Source organism: Melopsittacus undulatus, chromosome 7 (assembly GCF_012275295.1).
Source record: "Melopsittacus undulatus isolate bMelUnd1 chromosome 7, bMelUnd1.mat.Z, whole genome shotgun sequence".
Classification (NCBI taxonomy): Eukaryota; Metazoa; Chordata; class Aves; order Psittaciformes; family Psittaculidae; genus Melopsittacus; species Melopsittacus undulatus.
In genome coordinates, this window is record NC_047533.1 from 63,816,834 (window position 1) to 63,840,851 (window position 24,018).

Here is a 24,018-nt window from a genome sequence, read left to right on the forward strand (position 1 = left end):
GCCAAGGTACTGCAGAGAAAACAAAGCTTGGAAACTTCGAAAAATGAATTTGAGCTGCTCTAGCTTTCTTGAGCAAATAGCATAGTTTTAGTGATAATATAAAAATAGCTTGCAAGCTAAGTTATCTTTCAGATTAACCCCATATATTTAATATGAGCAAAGTTTAATTTTCTACTTATTTTATGCTTTTAAAAGGCATTTTCTAAGAAATTTATTTTGTACAGTTAAGCTAACATCTGCCAGGTTTGCATGCTTTTTAAGGATGCCCTTTGTCACCTAGTAGAATATAAAAACACAGTAAAATTGCAGGATTTTGTAAAAATACTTTAAAGAAATTTACACTTCACTATAAGATTATTCAAGTTAAGAATTAATCACCAGATTCAACAGTGTAACTACTTCTGTTACCCTCATTGCACATCAAAAGTTGCTATTTCTGCCAAGACTTCAGAGTGGATGCTCAGCCTCTGCTGGCCTAACAAGAAAGCCAACTCTGCTCCATGGACAACATCATTTTTGTCTTCTGTAGACAGTTGAAACCTGAACCTACCAGAAATTTCTCACTACAAGCAAAATCAGAAAGGAAAACTTCAGAGAACTCATAGAGGCAGAGATCCTCAGCATGGATCAATACAGGTAGCCTCTCTGTGATTCCACAAACCTAATTCAGAATTTATGACCACCTTTTCTTGGCAACGCAGGCCACTAAAGTTGTGGATCACTAGGTATGTATTTTTTAAATCAAAAAAATAGGAGGCAACATACTCCATTTCTAACTACCAGTTTTGTACTGCTAGAAACATAAGAGCTACTATAAGAGTACTGACTTCTAATACTGACAAAAAACCCAAAACACCAACTAACTCATTTTTCCCCTTTTCTGCAGCCTCAGAAAGTTTAAGTTACAGTACTGCAAGGCACATACAGAATCTCTTCCTTTCCAATACACAGCAGATATATCCCCTGAAGCAATTTTAAAATCCTCAAAACAATTAGAAATGCTACAAATTTGACAATTTCTATTTAAAAACATTGTTCCTACAGAACATGCACTTTTTTTGGAAAACAACTTAGCAAATATTTATAAATTATTCTTTCTTCTTGACATTTACACTGGAAATATATTGAATAATTTTTGACCTGAAAAGTACTGCATTATGTCATATGTAAGTTATTGCCTTCATTACAAATTGCATCATCTCTGGAAATCCATAAAGATACTGGATTTGAAAATAAGGTGGAGACGATAGACTATGTATGCAGTTTAGCCCATCTGAAAGGATTTCCACATAAAGCAATCCCATCAAAGTAAAAAGACGAACGTTCTTCATTCAGTGGATGAGGAAAACAGAAACTGACGGAAGCACATGCATTCAGTTCAATGTAGGATCATTACCATCTACTTAAAAATCTCCATTTTCTGTCTTTAGGTCAAGTGTATCTTTCTATAAAAGCAAAACTGAATTTTAAAGAGGTAGTTTTTTCTTTTATGCGCTTATTTATTTCAGATAAAACATAATCAAAAAGCCCCCAACATTTGCTTTTGAAACACAAATCAAGTCTCAGTACTTAGTACAATATCCAACAAAGTTCACTATTTCAGTTGTCCTCAGCAGTACACAGCTGCTTCGGAACCAGTGTATTCCAGGGTGTCTTCATAGTCAAAAGACTAATCTACCAACAGTACTGAACCCACCCCCTCCTCCTCCACCTGTAGGTCCACAACTTCCTGGGGGGTCATTGTCATCAAATCCATTGGGTCGGAAAGAGCATGAGGCTGAAGCAGCTTGAAGTGCCTGTGTTCTAGCACTAAGCTCTTGCTCCTGAAATGAAAGAATAAAAGGAGAGTTTAAAAAAAAAATCCAACAGCCTCAAGTCCTTGAAGCAGCTTATTTCTAGTAAACTTTGAAACAGTTTTTTGAAACATCACTAACTTCTGGACTCCTAAGTCTGAATGGCTTTTTTGAACATCAGGATGAACATCCACATGATGTCCAATTTTGTTGAAAACTAAGTATACGTGCATCATAATTAAAGCCATTTAAGTTTATGCTACAATAGTATTTTTTAGCAACATGGGATGTTACTAAAGAATTAAGATTGATGACTAAAAGCTAAGAAAACAGCAGGTTTTGATACATGTTTTACATTAATTGGCAACCTATGAATTTTAAGATGCCCTCATTCTTGGTTGCTAAATAGAAAGGTAAGACAATTAAATGTTAATTATCTAAAAGATTTCTTTTTATTCCATTCGATCAACCACATAGACTAACAACATACTCAAAAAAGGCAAAAAGATGGAAAGCTATTTAGCTTCCATTCAATGCAGTTTTTTAAACTTCAAGTGTTATTGCTATGCTAACTCCTATTTAACATTAGTAATTCTAAGGAACTCTCATAAAAAACAGGGTCAGCTGCTGGAAAAAGAACCTGCACAAACAGCAGGACCAAGAAATCAATAGCAAAGTACCAGCACAAACAGCAGGACCAAGAAAAGGCTCCTGGCAGCTGTTTTTTCAGCTGAATGCGCCTGTGGCTTCTTAGACATCTAAGATAGGGATGAGCACAGTATATGATTTCTCATATACTACAAGGTATAGACTACCTTGTCTCTGGCCAACTGGTTTCATAAATCCTGCTGTGATTTCTTAAGTATCCCTTTCTCAAATTGGTCAACAGCTTCCAAAACTGAAGGCAGGTGTTGGGCTCTGGAATACTGACAAGTAAAAAAAACCCAGCAGACCTGTACAAGCTTTATTTCTTTAGGAAACAAAATGGAAGCATTCATGTGCTAAGACTCAATACCAATAGCCTCCTTCACATGACACTTCATCACTACATAACTCCCTAAAGGCAAAGGGAGGAAATTTTAACAGGGTTTCAGTAATTACATGGGGTCACCTTGAATTGTTCCTTTTCTTCTCCACCTCCTGGTGAAAGCAAGGAACAGAGCCAAGAACCTGGAAGACTGTTTGTACTATACTACCATGAAAGCACTAAACTTAAGTCTTGTTCATGTACTTTCACAGGTCCAAAAATAGTACCTGTGGGTTTAAATTACTCTGCTCTCCTAGAAAAACAGCGTAAGTTTGAAACTATTTTACACTAATGACTGAAAGGCATACTGGTTTCCAAAATTATGTAACAAGGTATTTGGAGGACACTATCTACACTGATATGCTGGCCATATTCCTGAAAGACTATCTTATGCCATCTGCAGCAATATGTGGATTCTTACGCATCTGCTAACTGTAAGACACATCAAAAACTTAAGTAAATTTACTAGAAATAACAAGGGAAGAACTCACTTGTAATACCAGAAATCAACAGAAAGTGTTGATTAAAATGTCAGGCCTTGTATAAATAGCCTGTTTCATTAAAAATCTACAATGCAAAATTGCTTAATATAGAACAGAATTTCTTCTCAAAACCAAATAGTGGGAGACTGGCTATGCCCCTGGTCTGGTCTGGCTTTTTTGGTAAACTCTTTCTGAAAAGCGGTTAGATGCAGCACAGTACCAAACCAAAAATAGGGTTTTCCTTACTCTCTCCTCCTCCTTACTCTTTCCTCTACTTCCACCCCTCCAGATAACTAGTTTTGGGCAACTTTATACCTTAAATCCCAGTAGTTGAGTTTTAACTAAAAAAATCCCCCAAAACTGTACTACAGATGTACATAAGCATCAACAACAGGTTTCCGATTATGCTATATTAAATAAAGGTCTTACATTTGTAAACAAAAAAGACCACTAGATTCTTACAGCTAAGGTTTGTTTGGGTTGGTTTGTTTTTTTGTTGGTTGGGGTTTTTTTGGGTTTTTTTTTTTTTTTTGGCCAGATTTAGCTAAAAACATGACAGAATTTGTCTTACCACTAATACTGAATAGCATGAGGTTCTGGCATAGCTACGCAGCCAAGCTACTTCATGTATGTCTTTATTTCATACCTTTGAAAATACTGTTAACAACCATTAGATTGTTTCACTAGGCTTCCTTGCAGACGGGACAAGGCAAGAAGAGAAGCACTGCTACAAACAGCAACACAGTGCCTTGCACATGACTTACATGCAAGGGATGACATCTGGAGACATGCACCACATTTGGTATAGAGGGTAACTGAGCTGCAAGCACAGCTTTTGTCAACCACCTAGGAATACTGTTCAGAAGCAGACATAATGCACTGAGAAAACAAACCTCAGTCCTGATCTTAGCTTCATTCTACCATGCACAAAACATTTTCTCTGCTGGATGGAGAGTATCCATATATGCACACGGACAAGAGAAATATGGAGCAGTGATCAAATTATCAATTATTAGTATTAATCCTCTGTCAAGAAACTTTAAAGTCCATACACTATTTGTATCTTCAATGCTAAACGTAAAATTATTTAGCTGTTTAAGAGGTTTCATGCTTTATTCCCGTTCAGGAGTTTCTGCTAAATGAACACATTTCTTTCTTCTCTCAAGGCACATACTGAATATTAACCTATATTAAATTTTTCTAGCATAACATCCAGCACTAACACTTTTTCCATGAAATATCATTATTTCTTAAAAACAATTATGAATGTTTTCAGAATGACTGTATTTTCCCCAACATATACTAAATTAAGTAAGTAAAACTCAATACAGTTCTCTGGACTGACAATAACACAGAGCACCAGAGCATCCCTTCCCACCTCCCTGCTTTCCATTTGCTCCCAGAATAGGATTATTAATTTGTTTTCACTGGAGGTGGAGCTACCCATATTGCAGATTTTGTTACTTAAAATAAAAATACTTTATTTTACCATGTGGCAAACTGGTATATAATAGTAAAAAAACAAAAAGCAATAAGCTAGACATTTTTGGAAGGTTTCTTCAAAAAAGCAAAGGGTTTCTCAGGACAGAAAAGTACACGTTAACTGGTTTAGAGCTCTTCAGGACAATGAAGTGCAACTTCTCAAAAGTACAATCAAAATACTAGTGTTAATTTGAGAAAAATAACTCAGCACTTCTTATCAGCCTCATTTAAAGTAAAAAAATAATAGGATTTCAACAACTTTGAGATTAGTAGAGCACTCCAAAGAAAGCCAATACTGAAGTATTCAAAATGGAAAGATGGGTAAAAGATCATAATTTAAAAAAAAAAAAAAATCCCGCAGATAACCCCCAAACAAGCACTATATACTTGGGTTTGTTGGGTTCTTTTATTTATTTTTTTTTGGGGGGGAAGCGTGTTCCACTTTGAGACTTCTTTTTTTTAATTGCAATGTAAAGGTTTTCAAGAGACTACTAACTTAACTTTCACACTTTATAAAACTTCAGCTCTGTGTTCAGTAGAGAAAGCTTTGGTCTGGAAGATTATCAAAAAGCAGTTTTTCTGTATATGTACCAACTGATCTGAACTTCTATAAAATCATAGTGATTTTTCACTGATTCTGATTTTAAGATTTAAGAGTCTTCTGATGTAATTTTCACAAATTCTTAATTAACTTCATATTCCAGAAATCCCATCAAAATGGTCTTGAAAATGTTAATTCACAGAAATCTATTTATGAATAACTTCAACATATAACAAATTATTTTCTCAATATCCTGACAGTGTTGCTTGTTCCTAAAGCATCATTCAAATCTGAAGAGACGGCTAAAGCATTTCTTCATATTTGAAAATAGCTTCTATTAGACATACTCAGGTAATCACCTATCCTGTTGCTATCAATGCAGTATGTCACTACAGACACTGGATTCAACCAGTAAATACACAAAAAAGAACAGTTACTAGAATTTATATTCCATGTGGATGACACTGTTCCACCTTTAAATGGTTGGCTTTATATAAAAAAAGCTTAAGTATCACTGTAGCAGTTGTACTACTTTTCTTCAGGCTGTGTTCTTAAAATGTTTTCTCCTCCTGACTACTCAATTACAAAAAAAAATTTAATCTGTCTTTGAGACAGAAATTTCAGTTAAAGTGTTTATGCATCAGTGGAAGTCACAGCAATTCTGACTGAAAGCATGACACTATTTTGGAGGCAAGTGCATAGGCAAACCCCCTTCTTGCTTTCCCAGGTGCCTCTGTATAAGCATGAGGTTCTGGCTGTGGAAGGTCAATGGATGAGCTCATCTACACCAGAGATGATCAGGAAAGCTTATGCCCCACAACACAACCACCTCCATGAGAAAGAAAAATTACTTTAAACTTGTAGGCAACAGCCTTCTGATGAGAACAGAGAGCTCAGTATGCTAGACAGACCCTCCTCTTAGGGAAGCCTGCTGTCGCACTGGGTCCTGTGTTAAGGACATCACTATTAAACTTCCTACCCTGGTATAGCCCTCAGACCATTAGCTGTTACTGCTCTTCCACATGGGGTAGCAATGAAGCTGTAACATGCAGTCCAAAGAGACTTCAGGGCCTTCGGACAATTGGTAAGGGAAGCTGGAACACAAGTTATTTTTCACTCTCCCATCTGTTGACACCAACATTAAAAGAAACAGATGGACCTCGTCACAATAGGACACAGGGTAATGGTTTTGCACTTAAAGAGGCAAATTTAGACTAGATAGAAAGGAAAAAATTTTTACAGCAAGGGAGGTGAAACACTGGAACAGGTTGCCCATTTAGTGATAGATGCCACATCCCTGGAAGCATTCAAGAGCAGAGTGGATGGGCTTTGAGCAACCTGATCTAGGTGAAGATATGCCTTCTCACTACAGTGGAGTTAGACTAAATGATTTTTAAAGATCCCTTCCAACTACACTATTCTATGATTCTATGATCTGCAACTACTACTTAAAGAAGCCATGTTTGTGCTAAACCATAGTAAAGAAGAGGTGGCATATAAACAAACATGGTTAGGACACAAACACTTTAACCACAGTCTGAAAACAGCAGCAGAGTTGCAATTTAAACTCTCAGTTCTCTTGTTTGTTTGTAAATACCTGCAGCTATTAATAGATTTTTCCATAGTGAGATTTAGCTGTTTTCAATTTGAATTTACCTGGCTTTTCTAATTGGAGTAGGATTAGAACTCTTACAGTAACAGCTTATCCCAGCAAAAAGCACACAGTAAAACACACTTTTCCTGTTACACCATCCAAACATACTAATGATGTTCAAAGCAAAGCAAGTACAACAGATTACAAGAGCAGCTAAAGTAAAGCCAATGAAAATTAGAACCGTTTAAAGTCTCTCCTGCACAGAATGACAAGTAGTTGAACAACCCATGAGAGCACCTCCACTAAAAATTTAAACCAAAATGAGTTTAAGACATGTTCCTTGATGTTTCCCATCTAATGGTGACCACTCTACTGTGAAACCGGGCTAGCTGTATCAAGATGGAAGCAAGGTTGGTGGTTTATATTAATATACCTGAATATTTAAAAGCTGACTTTTTTTTAGGATGTGTCTTGTGAGTTTTAAGGAAACTACTCTTCATACACAATCTCCACCTTACCTGCAAGTACAGTTTGTTATCTTTTGTAATTGCATCCATGAGGTCCTTCTGTAGGGGTGGGTCTCCATTGACCCAGAGTCCATTTGCTGAATTGGTGTTGAAGCCACAGGTGCTGTTCTGTTTTTTGTAAAACAGAACATAAGCAGTATCCTTTGGAAATCTACTGGTAATTTTCTGGACTGACTGAAATGAGGTAAACGTCACTCTGCTATCATTAAACAGAAACCATTCTCTTGGCATCTCCATGTCCAGCTCATTTTCTACAACAGTGCAAGGACCCTCCTCTGTCAACAACTTATCCTGAGGAGAAACAGCTGTAGACTGGTGGCAGAGTGCTGAAGGCCCTGACCCAGTAACATTTCTAGCATATGAATAGTAATGTCCACTTTCAGAGGATACACCAGAATGTACCACCACAGAGCTTAATGTGTAGGGCACCAATCGAGGGCAGGCCACTTCATCAGCACCTGAAGGTTTCAGTTTTTTCGCAAGATTTTCTCCAATATCAGAGACCTCAACACCAGCAGACCAGCTTCCCAGATCTACAGCTAGAGAGGATGTTGTTCTTTTGACCGGTAGTTCCAAAACAAGTGGCAGAGAAACATTGTCCAAGATTTTGCGCCTTACATGACACTTTGGATCATATGAAAATCTCAAAAGAGTGAGAATGAGGTATTCAGGTTCCTCGATGATTTGCATAGTTTTCTCAGCATTCTGCAGAGAGGCACACTTTTCACAATAATACTTATTGTCTCCACTGAGGATCTCAGGTGCCAGAAAGTAATTCAGTAAGTCTGTGACTGACAGGGTGCTTTTACCTACTAGCCTCTGAGACATACCCCCATTATCTTGAACTTCGTCGAGTTCAGCATTTGTGGTATTCTCAGAGTTTGGCTCAGCAGAAAAATTTTTTATGGGTCCTTCATTCACTATTGCATCACATCCACCATTCACTTCCAAATTACTGAGAGGTGTTTCTCCAACAGGACTATTTGCTAAAGTGTTAGCCTGCACCATGCAATCATCTTTCACTTCAGAACTTTCCATACATTTTGGGCCAACGTTCTCCAAGGAAGTTGGAGGACAGAAAGCTAGAGAGAGATCTGTGAAAGCTTCTTCCTTTTGAGACATACTTTTGCAGTTCAAGCAGCATATAATAGTCCTCAGCTTTCCTCCAAACATCTTCTCTATCAGAGTTCTTTCTTCACTTTCTGTACAAGGTGCAAATACTTGTGCTTTATGGTCAGCTTCTTGTGTTTGGGACTCTTCATTCATTATATTTTCAGAAGCCTTCAGTGAAGACAGTGCTTTCAAAGTTCTTTCTTCTTCATGCAGCCTGAAGACAAAGAAAAATAAATTCAAGTAGCTGTGCTGTTTTCCAAACAAATATTACTACACCATTTCAGACCTTTTTTCCAGTTATGGTAAAAAATACAGACTGTGAAGTGGCTAGGAGTGTCTTACATTTAAAAGGTTGCTATCAGCATCCTGAACCATACAGGTCAGTACTACCTAAAAGCGTACAACAAAAGCACAAATGCATTTAATTTGAGCTTCATTATATGTAACAGAACACAATGGATATACTAAGAAGTAGCAAGTATTAAAAAAAAAACAAAACAAAAACACACAAACAACATTTTTATTTACCATTACATTATCTTAATAAATCAGTTCTTCAATTGAGTAGTTCTGTATGTCAGACTTTATAAGAGAACAAGCAGCTATTTATATAGTGCCAGACTATTTCCAAAGAACAGGTCAGGATTTTCTAGCCAAGAAAGTTAAACTGCAGCAAAAAAAAAAAAACAAAAAAGAAACCCAAGATAGGGGAGCAAGGGGGGAGAGAAGCAAACATTTATTTTTTTTAAATCCACATCTCAGCCAAAACAAAAGAGGGCTACTAATAAAATTAGGTATTTTTATCCATGCCACAGTTAATTTGCTTGTTTATTAAACTGGTTATAAATGCATGTACATCTCTTTATTACTTACGTGACCTGTATGAAACACAGCTGTCTCTTCCAACATGAAATTCCAAATGCACGATTACACTGCTTTCAGCAGCCATATTAATTTTACAACAGGACCATGATATTAACCCTCAAGCTTAGATTTCTAAGAATGGAACATTACTACCACTATAACCTGTTTTAAATGATGTGGGTACAAGATGTCTTTACCACAGATTAAACGCATGAAAACCATTTCAGACCACACAGAAAACCAGAGGGCCAAAATTCCCCATCCCCACCTAGGCAGTGGAACTGTTACGTGACTGCTCCCTAGAGTTCAACATTATGTAGTAGGAGCGTAGATACTTTCACATCAATGGCACGATAACTATACCTGTCTAGCAGGAATCTGAGATATTCTGAACAATCTTGCTGGGATCGAGGGGTAAACCATGGTGGTCTGGAAGCCTCAAAGAAAATTCTAGGAGCATATGCCTCCCTCTGTTGGCGTAAGAGAAGAACAGACAAAAACTATTTAAAATACTGATAGTATTACTCTGATACCAACCAGTGAACTTCAGAGCACATTGCTCTAGAGGAATCATATGAAACATAGTACATGAACATTTAAACCACTTAATCATAGGAAGAGACACCCTTGAATTCTGTGACCGCTACATTAAGGATTATTACAATCTAGTGATTACATTTGGAGGGTCTCATTCCCCTACAAATATATCTTATCTGTATTTCCAATATAGTCAATAGGACTCCCATGGCATCATGTTTGTTCCTAAATTTTGGTATACAGATCTGGTCTTAAACATACAAGCAATGGATCCTGCAGGCAAATATCAAAAGTGTAGCGAGTATAAACCACATGTTAAGTATAATAGCAGTAACTGTCCTTGCTCACAAGCTTAAAAAAAAACATTTCCTTTCTTCAAAACATCACCAGTATTTTATAAGTACCAATTCAAGGTGATCCAGCCTCATCCGCTCCACAAGTTTATTGTTAACAAGTCAAAGACCACAAAGTGTCTTATGTCTTCCTAGCACTAGCAAAATGTTCTGAACCTTAGAATGAGCTTTAGTTCACTTGAGAATTTGAACTACACTAAAATTTGTTCTAAAAAACACTGCAGAAAGTCACAATTTATCCTAGAAAGTTGCATAAAGTCAGCTTGTACATCAAGTCAGTTCTTACTTGGATTTTTTCATTTGGCTTCTCAAAGAAACCTGTTACTGCCCACTTATAAAAATGACACAATACCAAGAAGTTCCACTTATGAAATACAGATCTCTCCAAGTCCATCCACACCACCTGAACATTTGGAGGGACTCGTTCCACTACAAATATATTTGTATTTCCAATATAGTCAAGAGGACTCCCATGGCATCATGTTTGTTCCTAAATTTTGGTATACAGATCTGGGCTTAAAAAATAGCAGATGAAGTGAACTGGCATACCTGGGTATGGGCCAAAAACGCAAAAAGATGCTGTAATTTTCTCATTAGTGAATTACACCCATTTAGATTCAGAGATAAAACATGTCTTCTGAAACTGAAAAAGACAGATAAGACATGAGTTTCCTTGGTAGATTTTGAATAACAATGCAGTTACCATTGCCGCTCAGATTATTATTTCATTTGGGGAAAAAAGCAAACATGTAACACTTCATTATCTGGATGCAAAACTACTGTACAATAGGAACTAACACTGCAAACTCCCCATTTCTTTAAACATTTAAATGTGTAAAAGTAGACTGTAGACAGATGGGTTTTTTTTCTTTTTACTCAACAGCTTCCAAATTACATACAAGAAAAGCATCACCATAAACTTGAACAGTACTCAAGGGAGCAGGGACAGTGAGGAAAAAGGGACTTGACACTGGACAGAACGATCAGGATTTTTAAGGCCTAAAATTGCAGTTTCACAGAGCTGGACTTTAGCAAAGCAATCAGTAACTGAGCTCAAAGAAACCCACTCAGTTACATCAAGCTGAGACACCCCAGGACATGTGTAAAGAAAGACTGCCACAACTGTGGTGGTTAATCTGCAATTAAAAGAGTTGCTGAGAGGAACTGTTAAAAAAGACTTACTCTGTAGCCATAAAAAGTGCCTGAATAACACTGTTCATGTAGCAAGTGTTTCCTAGATTAATTAGGCCTGTCTTCCCAGTTTCAGATTTTCCAGAAAGTCTAGATAAACAAGATGGCAAAGAACTGGATTGTGAAGTCCAGGCACTCTGATTGAGAATTAACTTAATCTTCTCTTCGGTGGGTTTGGGCATATCCTACAAGAGAAACATTTAACACACTTAAAGAAAAAACTGTATTTGTTTTTAAAATAGGAACTGTGATTTGGGAGTCTATCTTCACTTGCTTCCAATGCTTCACATGCTCTTTCAGGGTCTTGCTATCCCCAGTAGTGTACTAGATGCATCCCCTCTCTTCCCCATGACATCCACCACAGCCACCTTAGTCAAAGCTGTCTTGATTTACTCAACTCTCAAATTGCAGGAATCAGGGGCTAGTTGTCACATTTGACCTGCATATTCACAGAACCCTTGAATTACACACTTTAATAGACCCCTAAAGTATTCTCTGTTCTGCCTGAAGTATGTTCCTGCTGTCAAATCAAAAACATAAGAATGAAAGAATAGAGTCCAGAATACTTGGAATTGACTTGATAGGGGCTTTTTAAGCATGAAAACATTTAACTGCAATCCTATTGCTATAAAAATCAGGCAGCAATACCAGATATTGGGGTTTTTCTTTTTTGATTTTGTATTTTTCTCCCTTTTTTTCACTTGTTTTGGAAATATTTTTAAATTTTATTTTTCATCTTTACTGCATTATGGACTTAAATCTTTATCTAAAAAGCACCAACTTTTGCTTTGAAACAATCTTCCTTTACCCAGAGGCATGGAATACCAACTGCAGTATTAAAATGGTGTTTTAGGCTAGCCAAATGTTTTAGGCTAGCCAAAAATTAACACTATGCCAAGTATTTTTCAGAACCTACTTCTCTTCAATACTATCAGTGCTCTGAATTTGTTTTTGAAGAGTTAGAGTTTCTAGCTTGAGGTGAAACAAAATGCATAGAGTAAGCCTCACAAAAGCGTATTAATAGCTACATGAAGCTTAAAAAATTAGACTGTACTTTTAGTAAATTATCTCATTTCAGGCTTTTTAAAGGCTGCTATAATTGTATGATGGACAGTTTGAACAACTTTTCTAACATATTCTCAATACAGCTAAACTTGACCTTAGATTAGGTGGTTAGCTCTTCTCTCCTAATGGAAGTTCTAAAGAATTTATATCTATGGAAGTAGAGCTTTCATGTTTGGGAAAGCAGAACAATAACATTCCACCCTCTTAATATTCCTAATATACCTTAATAGCTTCCAGAATAGGTTCATAGAGCTCTGGAAATCCTGAATAGTGATACATCATACACTGTATCAACTCCGTCAGCTGCATCAAAAAGGCTGTACTGGAAGGTAAGCCATCTCTTTTGAAGGAGTGAACCAAACTAACCACGTGTGGGACAATCTGAATGGGAAAAACAAACAAGAAATGGTGTTACTTTCATTTTAACCCCTACAGACAGCTTTACTGCTTTACACATGCCAAACAACAGGGGATCTTTTGTTCTTAAAAGAAGAAGTGGTTGAGAAACAAAGACTTAAAAAACATACATTATTCTTATGACAACTTTCAAATATCACCATTCATTATTCAATGTTCTCTCTAGTTGACAAAGTTTTATAACCTTATAAATTTCAACAATGCATGTTAAAATCTGAAACGGTCAAGTGTCCAAAATACTCATCTTCAAAAGGATATTGACAGAAAATGCTTTGCTTTTGTGCCACGACTAACAGTGCAATAGCCTGTTCTAATTTCACAGATAATGGTTTATAAAAACAAACCTTTCAGTTTAACAGAATCTAATGCCTTGAATGTGAAACCAATTAATACAGTCACACTACTTGAGCTTACAAGACAGAAACTGGGTCACAGCTCCACCTAGTGAGGGAGCTAGGCTCAGTAAACCAAGACAGTCATTTACTTAGGAGCTAAAAAAAAAAAATAAAGAAATTAGCTTACTCTGAGGACTAATTCAGATTCATTAGTATTTTAAATTGTGTATGAATCAGAAATGTTTACTCCACCTCCTTCCCCTTCTTCAGTGCAGCTCTGTACTTTTAAATGCATGAGACACTTCTTTATATTATACTTAAAGCATCATGGAAGTTATTTCAATGCAGTCCCAAGGAATAGGGACTGTTTACCATGAACCAAAATATTTTAGACACCTGTGGCAGTTTTCAAGTGATCAAAATGGATTAACTTTGAAAGAAGTAGACAGAAAAATTTCCCATCACAAATTAGCTTACAAATTGTCTGGCAGTAAAGACATGAAATACAGAACATGAAATGTAAAAACATCATAATTTTAGGAAAGCTTATCAACTACAGGACTCCAAAAGACCAAAGTAAAAGAGGCCACATGCAACACAGTCATTTGACACTTTTTTAAATATCAGCTGTGCAATGAGAAAGTAACTCTTGAGCTCGAAGAATGAGATTTTTGTAAAGCAGGTACGAGACAATAATTTGGCACACATAGGTAGAAGAATAGAAAAAGTACAGGTTCTCAGCTCTCTCAAATTGAAAGCCGAAATTTGAACATGACACTTCAAATACATAGATAAATATCACTTCTGGCTTGAGGCCGAATTAACATTCTATACATCAGTAGATTTTAGAATTCCATAGTACACAGCATGATAAGTTCTACATCATAAGTGCATGACAGAGTGTTTTTCCTCTATAAAAAAACCCGTCATTTATGCTCACAACCCTCAAGAGGCTCCTTGAAGAGGAATGTTAACTGAGATGCAATGCAAAGTAAATTAATTTATATTTATTAAATGTGCATTTAACAACTGTTTATAATAAATGGTCTGAACATTAAAGTGAACAAGTAGTTTAAGTGCAGGAAAATATTGGATACTAAATAACAGGAGTAGCTCAAAAACTGACAGTAAAGAAAATGGTCACAAAGATCTGAAAACATAGTTAAGCAGTACTTCACGCAGCCTATGGTAGAAATTTTTGTTGTTAAAGCCAACACTTATTTCTAGAATAAGTCTTTCTCACATTTTACATTTTTCTCATGAATGTTTTTTCCCTAAGGAACAAAGAAAAGCAAAACAGTAAATGTGTAAAATGTTTATGTTTTGAGCATATTCAAGGCTACTTGGCTCTTTCCTTTACAACTTAAATTCCTATGCTAGGCCAAGGTTACAGCAATGGAGGGGAGAGAAACTTCAAATTTCTGTAATAAAAAGCAGCATAACAGGCAGAAGGCAATTACTCTGACACTAATCATAGGGTTGTGATCCCTTCAGGCCTCAGAGCCCTGATGACAGCTTGGAGAAACAGTGTGCTAGACTGTTATACTATGGTTAAATCTGAAAGACTGACATTTCACTTAAACATTAAGTTAAACACCAAGTATGAGAATAGGGAATAAACAACACATCTTGCTGTACTAATACAGACAGTCATTGTCATACCCTGTTATCACTTCAACTGGTGAACTGTGTTTTGATGAGTGGCCATTAAAAACAGTATCTGTCAGTTTGCCCTTACATACACTGAAACACGGATAGCATAGCTTTTGTGAAGTAAAGTACTTCCTGGTGTCAGGCAGCTGTCCAGGGTGACCAGGTTATAGACAGCAGATAACTGGTTATCTGTTTTCCCCAAAGAGGTGTGCTTGAAACTCTACTTGCTACCCAACTTTATCAGTAGACTTCACACCACATAAATGGATTTCCAGAAGTATACGGTCAAAGATAAGAAGGCTGCACCCAGATACTACTGCCAGAAATATGCACATACCAGGAAGAACAGTGCTCATTTACAGTTACAGATCAAGTGGCTGAACCTGGAAGTTATAAAACCTAGTAGCGGTCTGTGAGACAGAGAAGTATGATTCTGCAAACTTGAAACAGAGGAAATACAAGCACATCAATTCTGTTACTCTGGACACCTGCTTTAGAAGTTGTATGTGAATGACATTTCAAATAACTGAAAACCATTTATTTACTAACTTACCAAATGAAAAGCTTCTGGAGAATGCTGAAAACTAAGTAACATATGGGAAAGGACAGCAAGAGCACCAGGCCTCACTAGAGGAAACCAAAGTCGATTAAATACCTAATGAAAAAAACAAAAACAAAACACGTACTTATTTCAGCAAGTCTAGAAAATGAAATTCCAGTAAAAAAATAAGCAGATCTCCAAATTCACAATAATTTGAAACAGTCAGAATCACTGCATGCAGCTGAAAGCTATAGATAAATTTACATTCTCTTTGCAGAATAAGACAGTATCTACTACAATACAGAAGATGCCATTCAATTGCAAGGCAGTTTCAAATTCCTTTCTCTCTCCTTTATTTTTGAATGTTCTTTCCCAACATACCAACTCAATCTTAAGCAGAGTGACATCAATGAGGATTGTAAATTTCTGGACTGCGGCCAGTCCTTTTAGTAGTGCAATCACCCACGTTTCCACATGTTGAGCCAGAGGCCAGGACAACCAGTCAATCATTCTGAAAGATTCAAGAAAAATAAAAAGATAATGCATAAAAGCCAATATGTCACTATTTTTAATGTCAGCAAAGTTTTTATCTCTTACCCAGATACTTACACACCTAGAGATTCAGAAGTAATGGAAGAATGATTAATTTTGATTATATCTGAAGTAATCTGTAACAAATACTGATCTATTTAATACATTAAAAGTAAATACACCCTCCCCCTAAAAATACAGAAGCATGTAAAATTAAGTATAATGCCTATTATTGTTACTTTCTATTTAAGAATATGGACCCTGATTTTACAGACATTAAGCTAACACTTTTACTTTGAGGCAAAAACTTAGTAGTGAAGGTGAAAAAGTGAACCCCTCCTATACCTTTTACCCCCAATTGGACCCAAACTATTAAGTTTAAATCTTAAAACTAAGTTTTTTTCAGCTTTGAACTATGTTTCTTGAAGCCAATTACTCTGTTAAAAAGATAAAATATATTAATTTTAACTACATTTCAGCAGGTGTTCTAAGGATCTTATAATAACCATCAGCAGCCTGTGGTCTATATATGCCTTGAAAGGAAGAATTTCACTACAGCAAAGGAAAAAGGACTTCCTTGCAGAAAGCTCTTATGTTAATTAGACAAGGCCCTGAGCAATGTCTGACTTTCAAACTGGTGCTGCTATGAGCAGGACTGAGCGAGATGTCTTCCAAAAGCTTCACTCAATCTATAGCAACAGGAAGTTAGAAGTATATTTCTCAATATATTTTCTGAAAAAGCTCCTCAAAGATACATTACTTTAAGGGGCTAAATTCTAGCACACAACCAGTTACAGTCTAGTAAACAGCCGCTATCACTAATAGGCATAGTTAGCGGTTATCACTCTGAAGCAAAACTATCAACCCTTATGTTCCTCCCAGAAATTAAAAGAGCTCCAAACAGGCTGAAATAAGGGTTTCAATCCTCAGATTCCAAACTAAACAACAGTCTTTAGCAGCACCAGGCATGTATTCTGAGCATGCTGTATTACCATAAATAACCTAAATTCACAGAGTTTATAATTTGGATCTCAAAAATGTATAGCACACATTCTAAAATTTATGTATCTCAGAATTATGTACTATCTGCACATACAGCCTTCAAAGCTCTCTCTAAAATAAGGAGCCTTTAGGACAGAGAGCACAGATCTTACACAGTTTATCTTGTATTACTAGAAAAAAAACCAAAACCTAGAACCTGGGAGAAAACATGGCAAGATCATAATTATTGTCCTGAATTTTCACAAGGCTCTCATTTCCTCAACATGTCAAATTCATACATGTTTATTCTGAGCACCCTTTCCATATACTTGCTAAAATGGGGACCAAAAAACCAAGCAAAAATTGCATTTGCCTGCAAAGAATTAACCTAAAAGCAGGGCTGAACCCTTATAGTCCTATTGTCTTCACCTCCCAACAATTTGCAGGCTTGAAATTTTTCAACAGTGGCAATACCACCTGCACATAAATTTGGTTTTCTTAATTAACTTTCTATACAAATGAAGAGTATTCTATAGAGCCCTACATCAGAATCATTGTTATAAGCCATCTGATCACCACCTCTATATTCTAGCACCTTCAAGCACGCTGCCTCACAAACACCAAATGAAAAAGGATGCTTTTTGGCGGAAGCTAGGGCTCCCCAAGCTCCATTCCTTTGCTCTGGTTACATGATGGGCAATCCTGTCTCATCTCTCATCAGTATAATTAACTACTAAACTATTCAACCTAGTTACTAATAAGACAATGGCTATACTTTCAGTATGATTAACCTTGTGAAGAGACACGTAATTTCTTGTGTAACTGATCCCATCCTTAAAATCTGATTCTGCTCTTAAAACCAAACCCAATGCTCTAGAGCAGAAACAAAAGGCAAAAGAAACAGAAACGAATCTGCAAAACATGCTTCACACTATCCTAAATAGCATCAAATCTGAGATCTAGTAGGTGAAGATTAGACACTTTGCTTATTAAATCCTCTCTGCATTGTGTTTACTTGGCTCCTGTCCTGTGGCAATCAATGACTGCATTTTTAATGCAAAGACAGATTTTAATATGGGACATGACAACCACAAATAAAACCACAAAGGATCTTTTTTTTATTTGTGTTTACCACATTAAGAGAACCTTAAAGGGGACCTTTTGCTGCATATCACCCTAAATTGAGCAGGTCTGATACCCAAGTATGTGCCTAACAAGGCTATTTCCAATATCTCTTGGTATTAAAAATTAGTATCTGTGCAACTTCAGACAGTAGCTTCTTTCACAATAGTGTCAGCCACATCAAAGAATTTCGCAGCTCACGTGCAAATTCCTCAGATTAGAAAGAGAACAAAACAATAACAGAAGATCCCCAGACTACCGGGCACACACCCACTCCCCACCTCTCCCCCCTACATAGCGGTTTTGCAGTATTTTACATTATTACCAACAGGACAAAGGGCCTGGTCACTTCAGGAGTTTTTCATAGGAACATTTTCAATTTCTCAAAGACACTTGGTTTAAAGTGAAAACAACATATTAACTATAGGCAGTCAACTTCCTCCGAGACCTCTGAATTAGACTTCTAATGCAGTCATATATCCCAGAAAACATTCGACACTGATGCTTCAGATAAGGTTTCATGAGACAGCTGAGCAGTAATATATAATATAATATAACATAAGTAATATAACATAAGAGCAGCTCAGCTGTAATGTGTGGGGTTTGTTCATCAAAAGGTTTAAAGGGAAATATTTCTTGCTACACTCTAAGACACTCTCTGTAACTGTCACTGTGTGGAACCATATTTTTTTGCGTGTGGTTGTTGTACTTTGTGAGTTATAAAGGTGAGGTCAGTTGTATTGTTGCACGGGACTGGGGGGGGAGAGGAGGCCCTGAGCCCAGTGCTGAGGTTGGAGCCAGCAACATCGAGCACACCCCTGCTGGTGAAGAGAGGGGGAGTTCCGTAGTTTGAAGTTATATCTTGTTACATGCACCACGTAAGGAACAGAGGTTCTGGTGATGGTGAGGCTGCTAACGGATGCTTCTCGAAGCTTCTGGGAGCTTCTTGAAACCTCTTGAGGATGAGACCCCAGCAACAGAGGGAAGCAATGGAAAAGCGCAACGTCAACATCCGGGCGAAAGGAGGCAGCGGGACTGGCTGAAGCCTTGAACCGAGAAGGATACAGGACAGCCTCCCAGAGACCCGGTGTGCACGTCTTGGGAGGAGCGGAAACTCCCCGGTGCACCCACCCCTGTTTTTTATCTGCTATCCCTTGCTCCATTTAATACATTTATAAATTTGTGATTTAAAATGAGATTGGCTCACTCATCGATAACAGTGATGTCAAAAAGCAAGAACTTTTTCTTATACAAGCCTATACCTAATGCAATCTCAACTGAACAGATTCAATTTATTAGTCTTCTGATTAGAGATTATTTACTAACTTATGTTTTACTTTAGACAGACTCTGTAGTGTCATGGAAGTGAGCAGTAAGAGCTCTAATTTACAGTCTTTTGATTCTCATCAGGAGACCCTGTTGTGCCCAGAGTTCTGCATCTCCTGGGAATGATGCAAGCCTTATGACAACATTGTCATTTGGTGCTCCACTTTCCAACTGCATTATCCTTTTTACAATTACTCCTCTAAGAGGAGAGTAATTGCTGCAAAGGGTTGCTAGAGGTACACAACATAAGAGTACCTACAAAAATGACAAGGGGTACCAGAAAAGTTCCATGGAACAGAACTGGAGACTCTTAAAATCAAGTATTCTGTCAAAGAATAAGGCAGGTAAGATTTCACTGTCCTTTCAAAAACAAGAGGAAAAAAAGCACCACAGGACTACTATTCAGAAAGATAACTTATTTGATAATAACGGCTCCTGTACTACCCAAACCTCAACACTGCATTACTTCCCTAAGCAGAGGCATACAGCGAAGCCATTCTAAAACTACCATTACACAATCACATTATGTTGAAACAGGTAATACCACATAAAGGTTAAAACTGCACTAACATGAAAATTAATCACCAGCACACTACTGGCAGATGTACAAATCCTTCTGAGTTTCACAGCTTCGCATTTCAGGCTGGGTACACAGCTTTGTTAAAATCTGTTCAGTTGAGCAGATTCTTTTCAAAGCTCTAAATATGTCTTATTACCCCACATTACAGTATTAACGATGCTGCTTCTCATTAATCATGTTTTCAACTGTAAACACATTTTTAGTGTGAAAACTCCTCAGCATTTCACCAAGATACACAAGTGTTACATTACATAAATGTGCATTACACTAATTCAAATGGATATAGTTAAATAATTTTAGTTGAGACTTGTTATTTTTAAACAATATAAATTTCTAACAGATTCCTGTTTAATTGCTTCACTCATTTTTCTACTCTTCAGTGCTCAATAACAGCTTCTTCGATAGGCTTTTAAATAAATAATTCCAAGACTTCAAGAACTTCATCTTTCTCCCATTGTTATTCTTCTGCATCACTAGTATTCACAGATCTGAAGATACTAACAAAGACTGAAACCTGAATCACAGCCTCTTAACAGTACTACTAATCTCAGTGTTTAGTCATGTTTAGGTTAGTAACAAGAAGCATAATATGCAATTGGTTTTACATTATTATTCTTTTATTCACAGAAAGCCACAAAAACTGTGGAGGCTGGAATGAAGACGGAAGTAAGACTGTCCCCTGTGAATCCTACTAAAAGTAATGAAGATATGTAAACCAGAAAAAAAATCCTCAAAAATAAGCAGTAAAACTCATTTCTGTCTCCTCTCTTCAGAAGAGAGAGGATGGATAAGAATCATGTGAGAGCATCACTGCTTCTAGAAAAAGCTTAAAAGTTGATCTTCTGAAAACAAGGCTTTATTTCTCAGATTGACTGTAAACCCTGCCAAGTTTCCTATTTATCCATCTCCCATAAGGTAGGGGATCTAAACATAAGGCGGTATCTAAAAGGAACAGAGCTAGCTTCCTCTTTGTTTCTACAAAGCCTTTTTCTTCATCCACCCTAGCACAGTATGAGAAAGAAGCCACATTAGCGATAATGCAACAAACTTAAACGGAAACCATACCAGTAACATTCATAACATCATCAATACACATTACCTTAACATGCTAAACAGCATAACTTTGAATACCATCTTTGTTTTTTAACTTTTTTTTTTAACCTAAATAACAACTTCAACAAAGGCAAGAATAATGAAAACAGAGACTTTTCTTCCCTTTACAATGAAATACAGTACCTGCACAGAGCTTGAGTCATACTTGCATCTTTCACATTTGGATCTGTAGTAAGGCTCCTGATGAGTACAGTAATCATCTGTAATGGTATGTGCTGCACAAGACTTGCCAGTGCAACAGAAGGTTCAAATGAAGTATCTGTAATAGTTGAACATAACATCATGTAAGAAACTAAAAAGAAAACCTCACAGAAAAAAATATGCTTTATGTTCCACCCTGCAGCTTCACCATAGTTGTAAAGTTCTGAGTGGATTCTATTATCACAAACTAAAAACAACATTTAAGAGTTTCAATGGATTAAGGTCAATGAACAGAGCAAACAAACTCCTTTCATTTTTATGCATGCAAGAAAGTGAGTCTGCCAACTTCCTCCTCCACCTGAACAGAGTGGAGAAGTAGGTTGCTTTTCTTTTTCTTTAAGAAGAAGTACCATACAATTATTTATCATTCTTGATGTTAAGCCTAGGGATCCAACACACCTGGTATTTCCCATATCCTCTCTCAGCAACTACTTGCTAACCATACCAGTTATTGGGAAATACAGTATTAGGATGTGAAGTTTCCCAGATGCCTCAACAGCAAAGCTACTTCCCAGTGGGACGTTACACGATACTTCACAGATGTCTGAGGTCAGAAAGGACCTATTTACAATCACACCTACATTACCAAAGCAGGTGAATCCTTCCCACAATACCCAAGCTCTATGTATTTCTTACACACACCCCAGTTCCATAGACTATGCAGTTCCAAGAGGCAAAATCTCCCTCGGGAGGGAGCAAGGAAGGAGGAAGAGTAGCTTCTGACACCAAGAGTTTTAGTTTTTCCTAACAGAACACCCCAAACATTGTTCCTGTGTATCACAGTATTGCAACAAGAGGTGGGCTTGTTTTTTCTGTTTCTATAGGAACTAAATTATCCTACTCTGCAGCTAAATAAATCACCATCTCCCCTCTAGCTTTTCTTCTGGGGGGCTTTGCTTCTGGCACGGGCAAAAGTTGCCCTTTACTACCTGGGCAAGGAAATAACGGGTCCTAGGCGATGCCTGCAAAGCTACCCGATGCTAGCGGTTGGGCTCTTCCCTCTGACAAACCTACCACTCTCCTCAGGTGCCCCCGTTACTCTGCGCCTCTCCCGCCCCCTTTATCCCCCGGGGCCCCATCGGGCGGCGCTCACCGGCGGCAGAGATGATGGCGAAGAGCTCCTGCAGGGAAGGCAGCAGCGTGTCGGGTTCGGCTTTCCAGACACTGCGCAGAAGCCCGCTGACCTGGGTCACCTGCGAGACGTAGAGGCGCAGCTCGGGCTCCCGGGTGCCTTGGCTCTGGAAATGGGCGATGCTGCGCACAAGTTGCTGGCAGAAGGCGAGCGAGAGCTTCCTGCCGCGGGGCAGACACTGCGGAAAGTCGCCCAGCAGCTGGCAGAGGCGGGCGCAGAGCGGCGGCGGCGGCCGCTCGCACACCAGACGCAGCGCCTCCACCTGCAGCAGCTCGAAGAGCTCTAGCACCGAGGGGCAACTCATGATAAGGCGCAGCCCCGCCTGGATGTAGTCAAGGATGGCGGGGTCGCGGTTGCTCAGCTCGCCGTAGCCGCGCTGCAGCAGGCCAAGGACGAGCCCGCGGTTGAAGAAGGCCTCGAACTCGTCGCGGTGGTAGCGACCATAGGCCTCCAGCACCTGCCGCCCCACCTGCCGCTGGAAGGGGTCGAGGCCCTGCAGCACCAGCCGGGTGCTGAGGGCGAACATAGCGCGGCACTGCGCCTGGCTCAGCGGCGTCTCCGCCGACTCCACCACCCGCCGCACAATCACCCGCTTTAGCGGCAGCGGGTGAGACGAGCTCACCAGCCCCTCCAGGATCTTGTCCATGGCGGGTGCTCCGGGCACATCGGCCGAGCGCCGGCGGGCCGGCCCAGGCCTCAGCGGAGGCCGCCGCCTCCCCGCGGCCCTTCCTCCTCCCCTCCGCGCTATGCCGCCCAGGCAGCGGCAGCCGCCGCTCCCGCGCCCTCCCCTTGCTCCGTCTCGTCGGCCCCTCACCCGGGCGGCGGCGGCGGCGGCAGCCCCAGCCCCGCGCCCCAGCCCCGCTCCCCCGCCCCCGGCTGAGGCAGCCCCGCGGCCCCGAGGGCGACCGCTCAACGCTTCCCCGCTGACCCGGAAGCTGAGCGGCACAAACAGGAAGCCGGTTTGCCGGCCCGAGCGTGCGTCGTGCACGCGCCGAGCGGCCACCCCACGCCCGCCTCCTTGCTGGGGCACCGGCCAATGGGGAGGGAGGAGGGGGCGAGGCGGGCATGGCGGGAGGTCCGCTGAGGTGAGGGGCTGGCAGGTTTTGCAGGCGTGGAGAGCTCATGCGTACAGTTTAATACCGGTGTGTGCTGTTCGGCTGCTGGTTTCTCCGCCGCGCACGTTACGTCTCGCCAGCCACCTCGCCCTTCAGTTGTAGTCATGGGATTACCCAGCTGTGGTGAGGCCATGTGCAGGCTTATCCCGCCTTCAGTCCGCGTACAGAGGCCCTTTTCTGCTGTGACTGGCGTTGGTTGCTTTATCTATCACACATTCTGGCCTATAAATCTACTTGTAACCAGCAGCGCTTACTTGGAGAAGCCTTTGCTTTTTAACAGCTGTGAGAATGTTCCCGTCTTTATTTAAGGAACATTGCCTTTTTCCTTGTTTTGCTCTAGATAGCTTTAGTTTCCGATACTCAAATTGTATTAGTATACCATGTTTTTTCATACCAGAATTT

General features: G+C 39.0%; 1 protein-coding gene across 1 annotated transcript; it reads right to left on the reverse strand.

Moving 5' to 3' along the window:
- Positions 1–1,478: 1,478 nt before the first annotated feature.
- LOC101875067 (ubiquitin carboxyl-terminal hydrolase 38) lies at positions 1,479–23,208 on the reverse strand. Its single transcript, XM_034064693.1, has 10 exons — positions 22,463–23,208; positions 21,292–21,427; positions 15,897–16,026; positions 15,528–15,629; positions 12,792–12,950; positions 11,496–11,689; positions 10,863–10,956; positions 9,787–9,893; positions 7,438–8,773; positions 1,479–1,823 (listed from the first exon to the last, which is right to left on the reverse strand). The coding sequence occupies exons 1-10, from the start codon at positions 23,145–23,147 to the stop codon at positions 1,662–1,664; spliced, it is 3,105 nt and encodes a 1,034-aa protein (XP_033920584.1). The 5' UTR covers positions 23,148–23,208; the 3' UTR covers positions 1,479–1,661.
- Positions 23,209–24,018: the final 810 nt, after the last annotated feature.

Bases quoted from the DNA above. Each gene is read 5' to 3' on its own strand.
- LOC101875067 (XM_034064693.1), bottom strand. From the start codon at position 23,147: ATGGACAAGATCCTGGAGGGGCTGGTGAGCTCGTCTCACCCGCTGCCG. The intron at 16,027-21,291 runs GTACTGTATTTC...TGAATCTTTCAG, and splicing joins ATGACTCAAGCTCTGTGCAG to AATGATTGACTGGTTGTCCT. The intron at 11,690-12,791 runs GTATATTAGGAA...TTTCTCTTGTAG, and splicing joins CTATTCTGGAAGCTATTAAG to GATATGCCCAAACCCACCGA.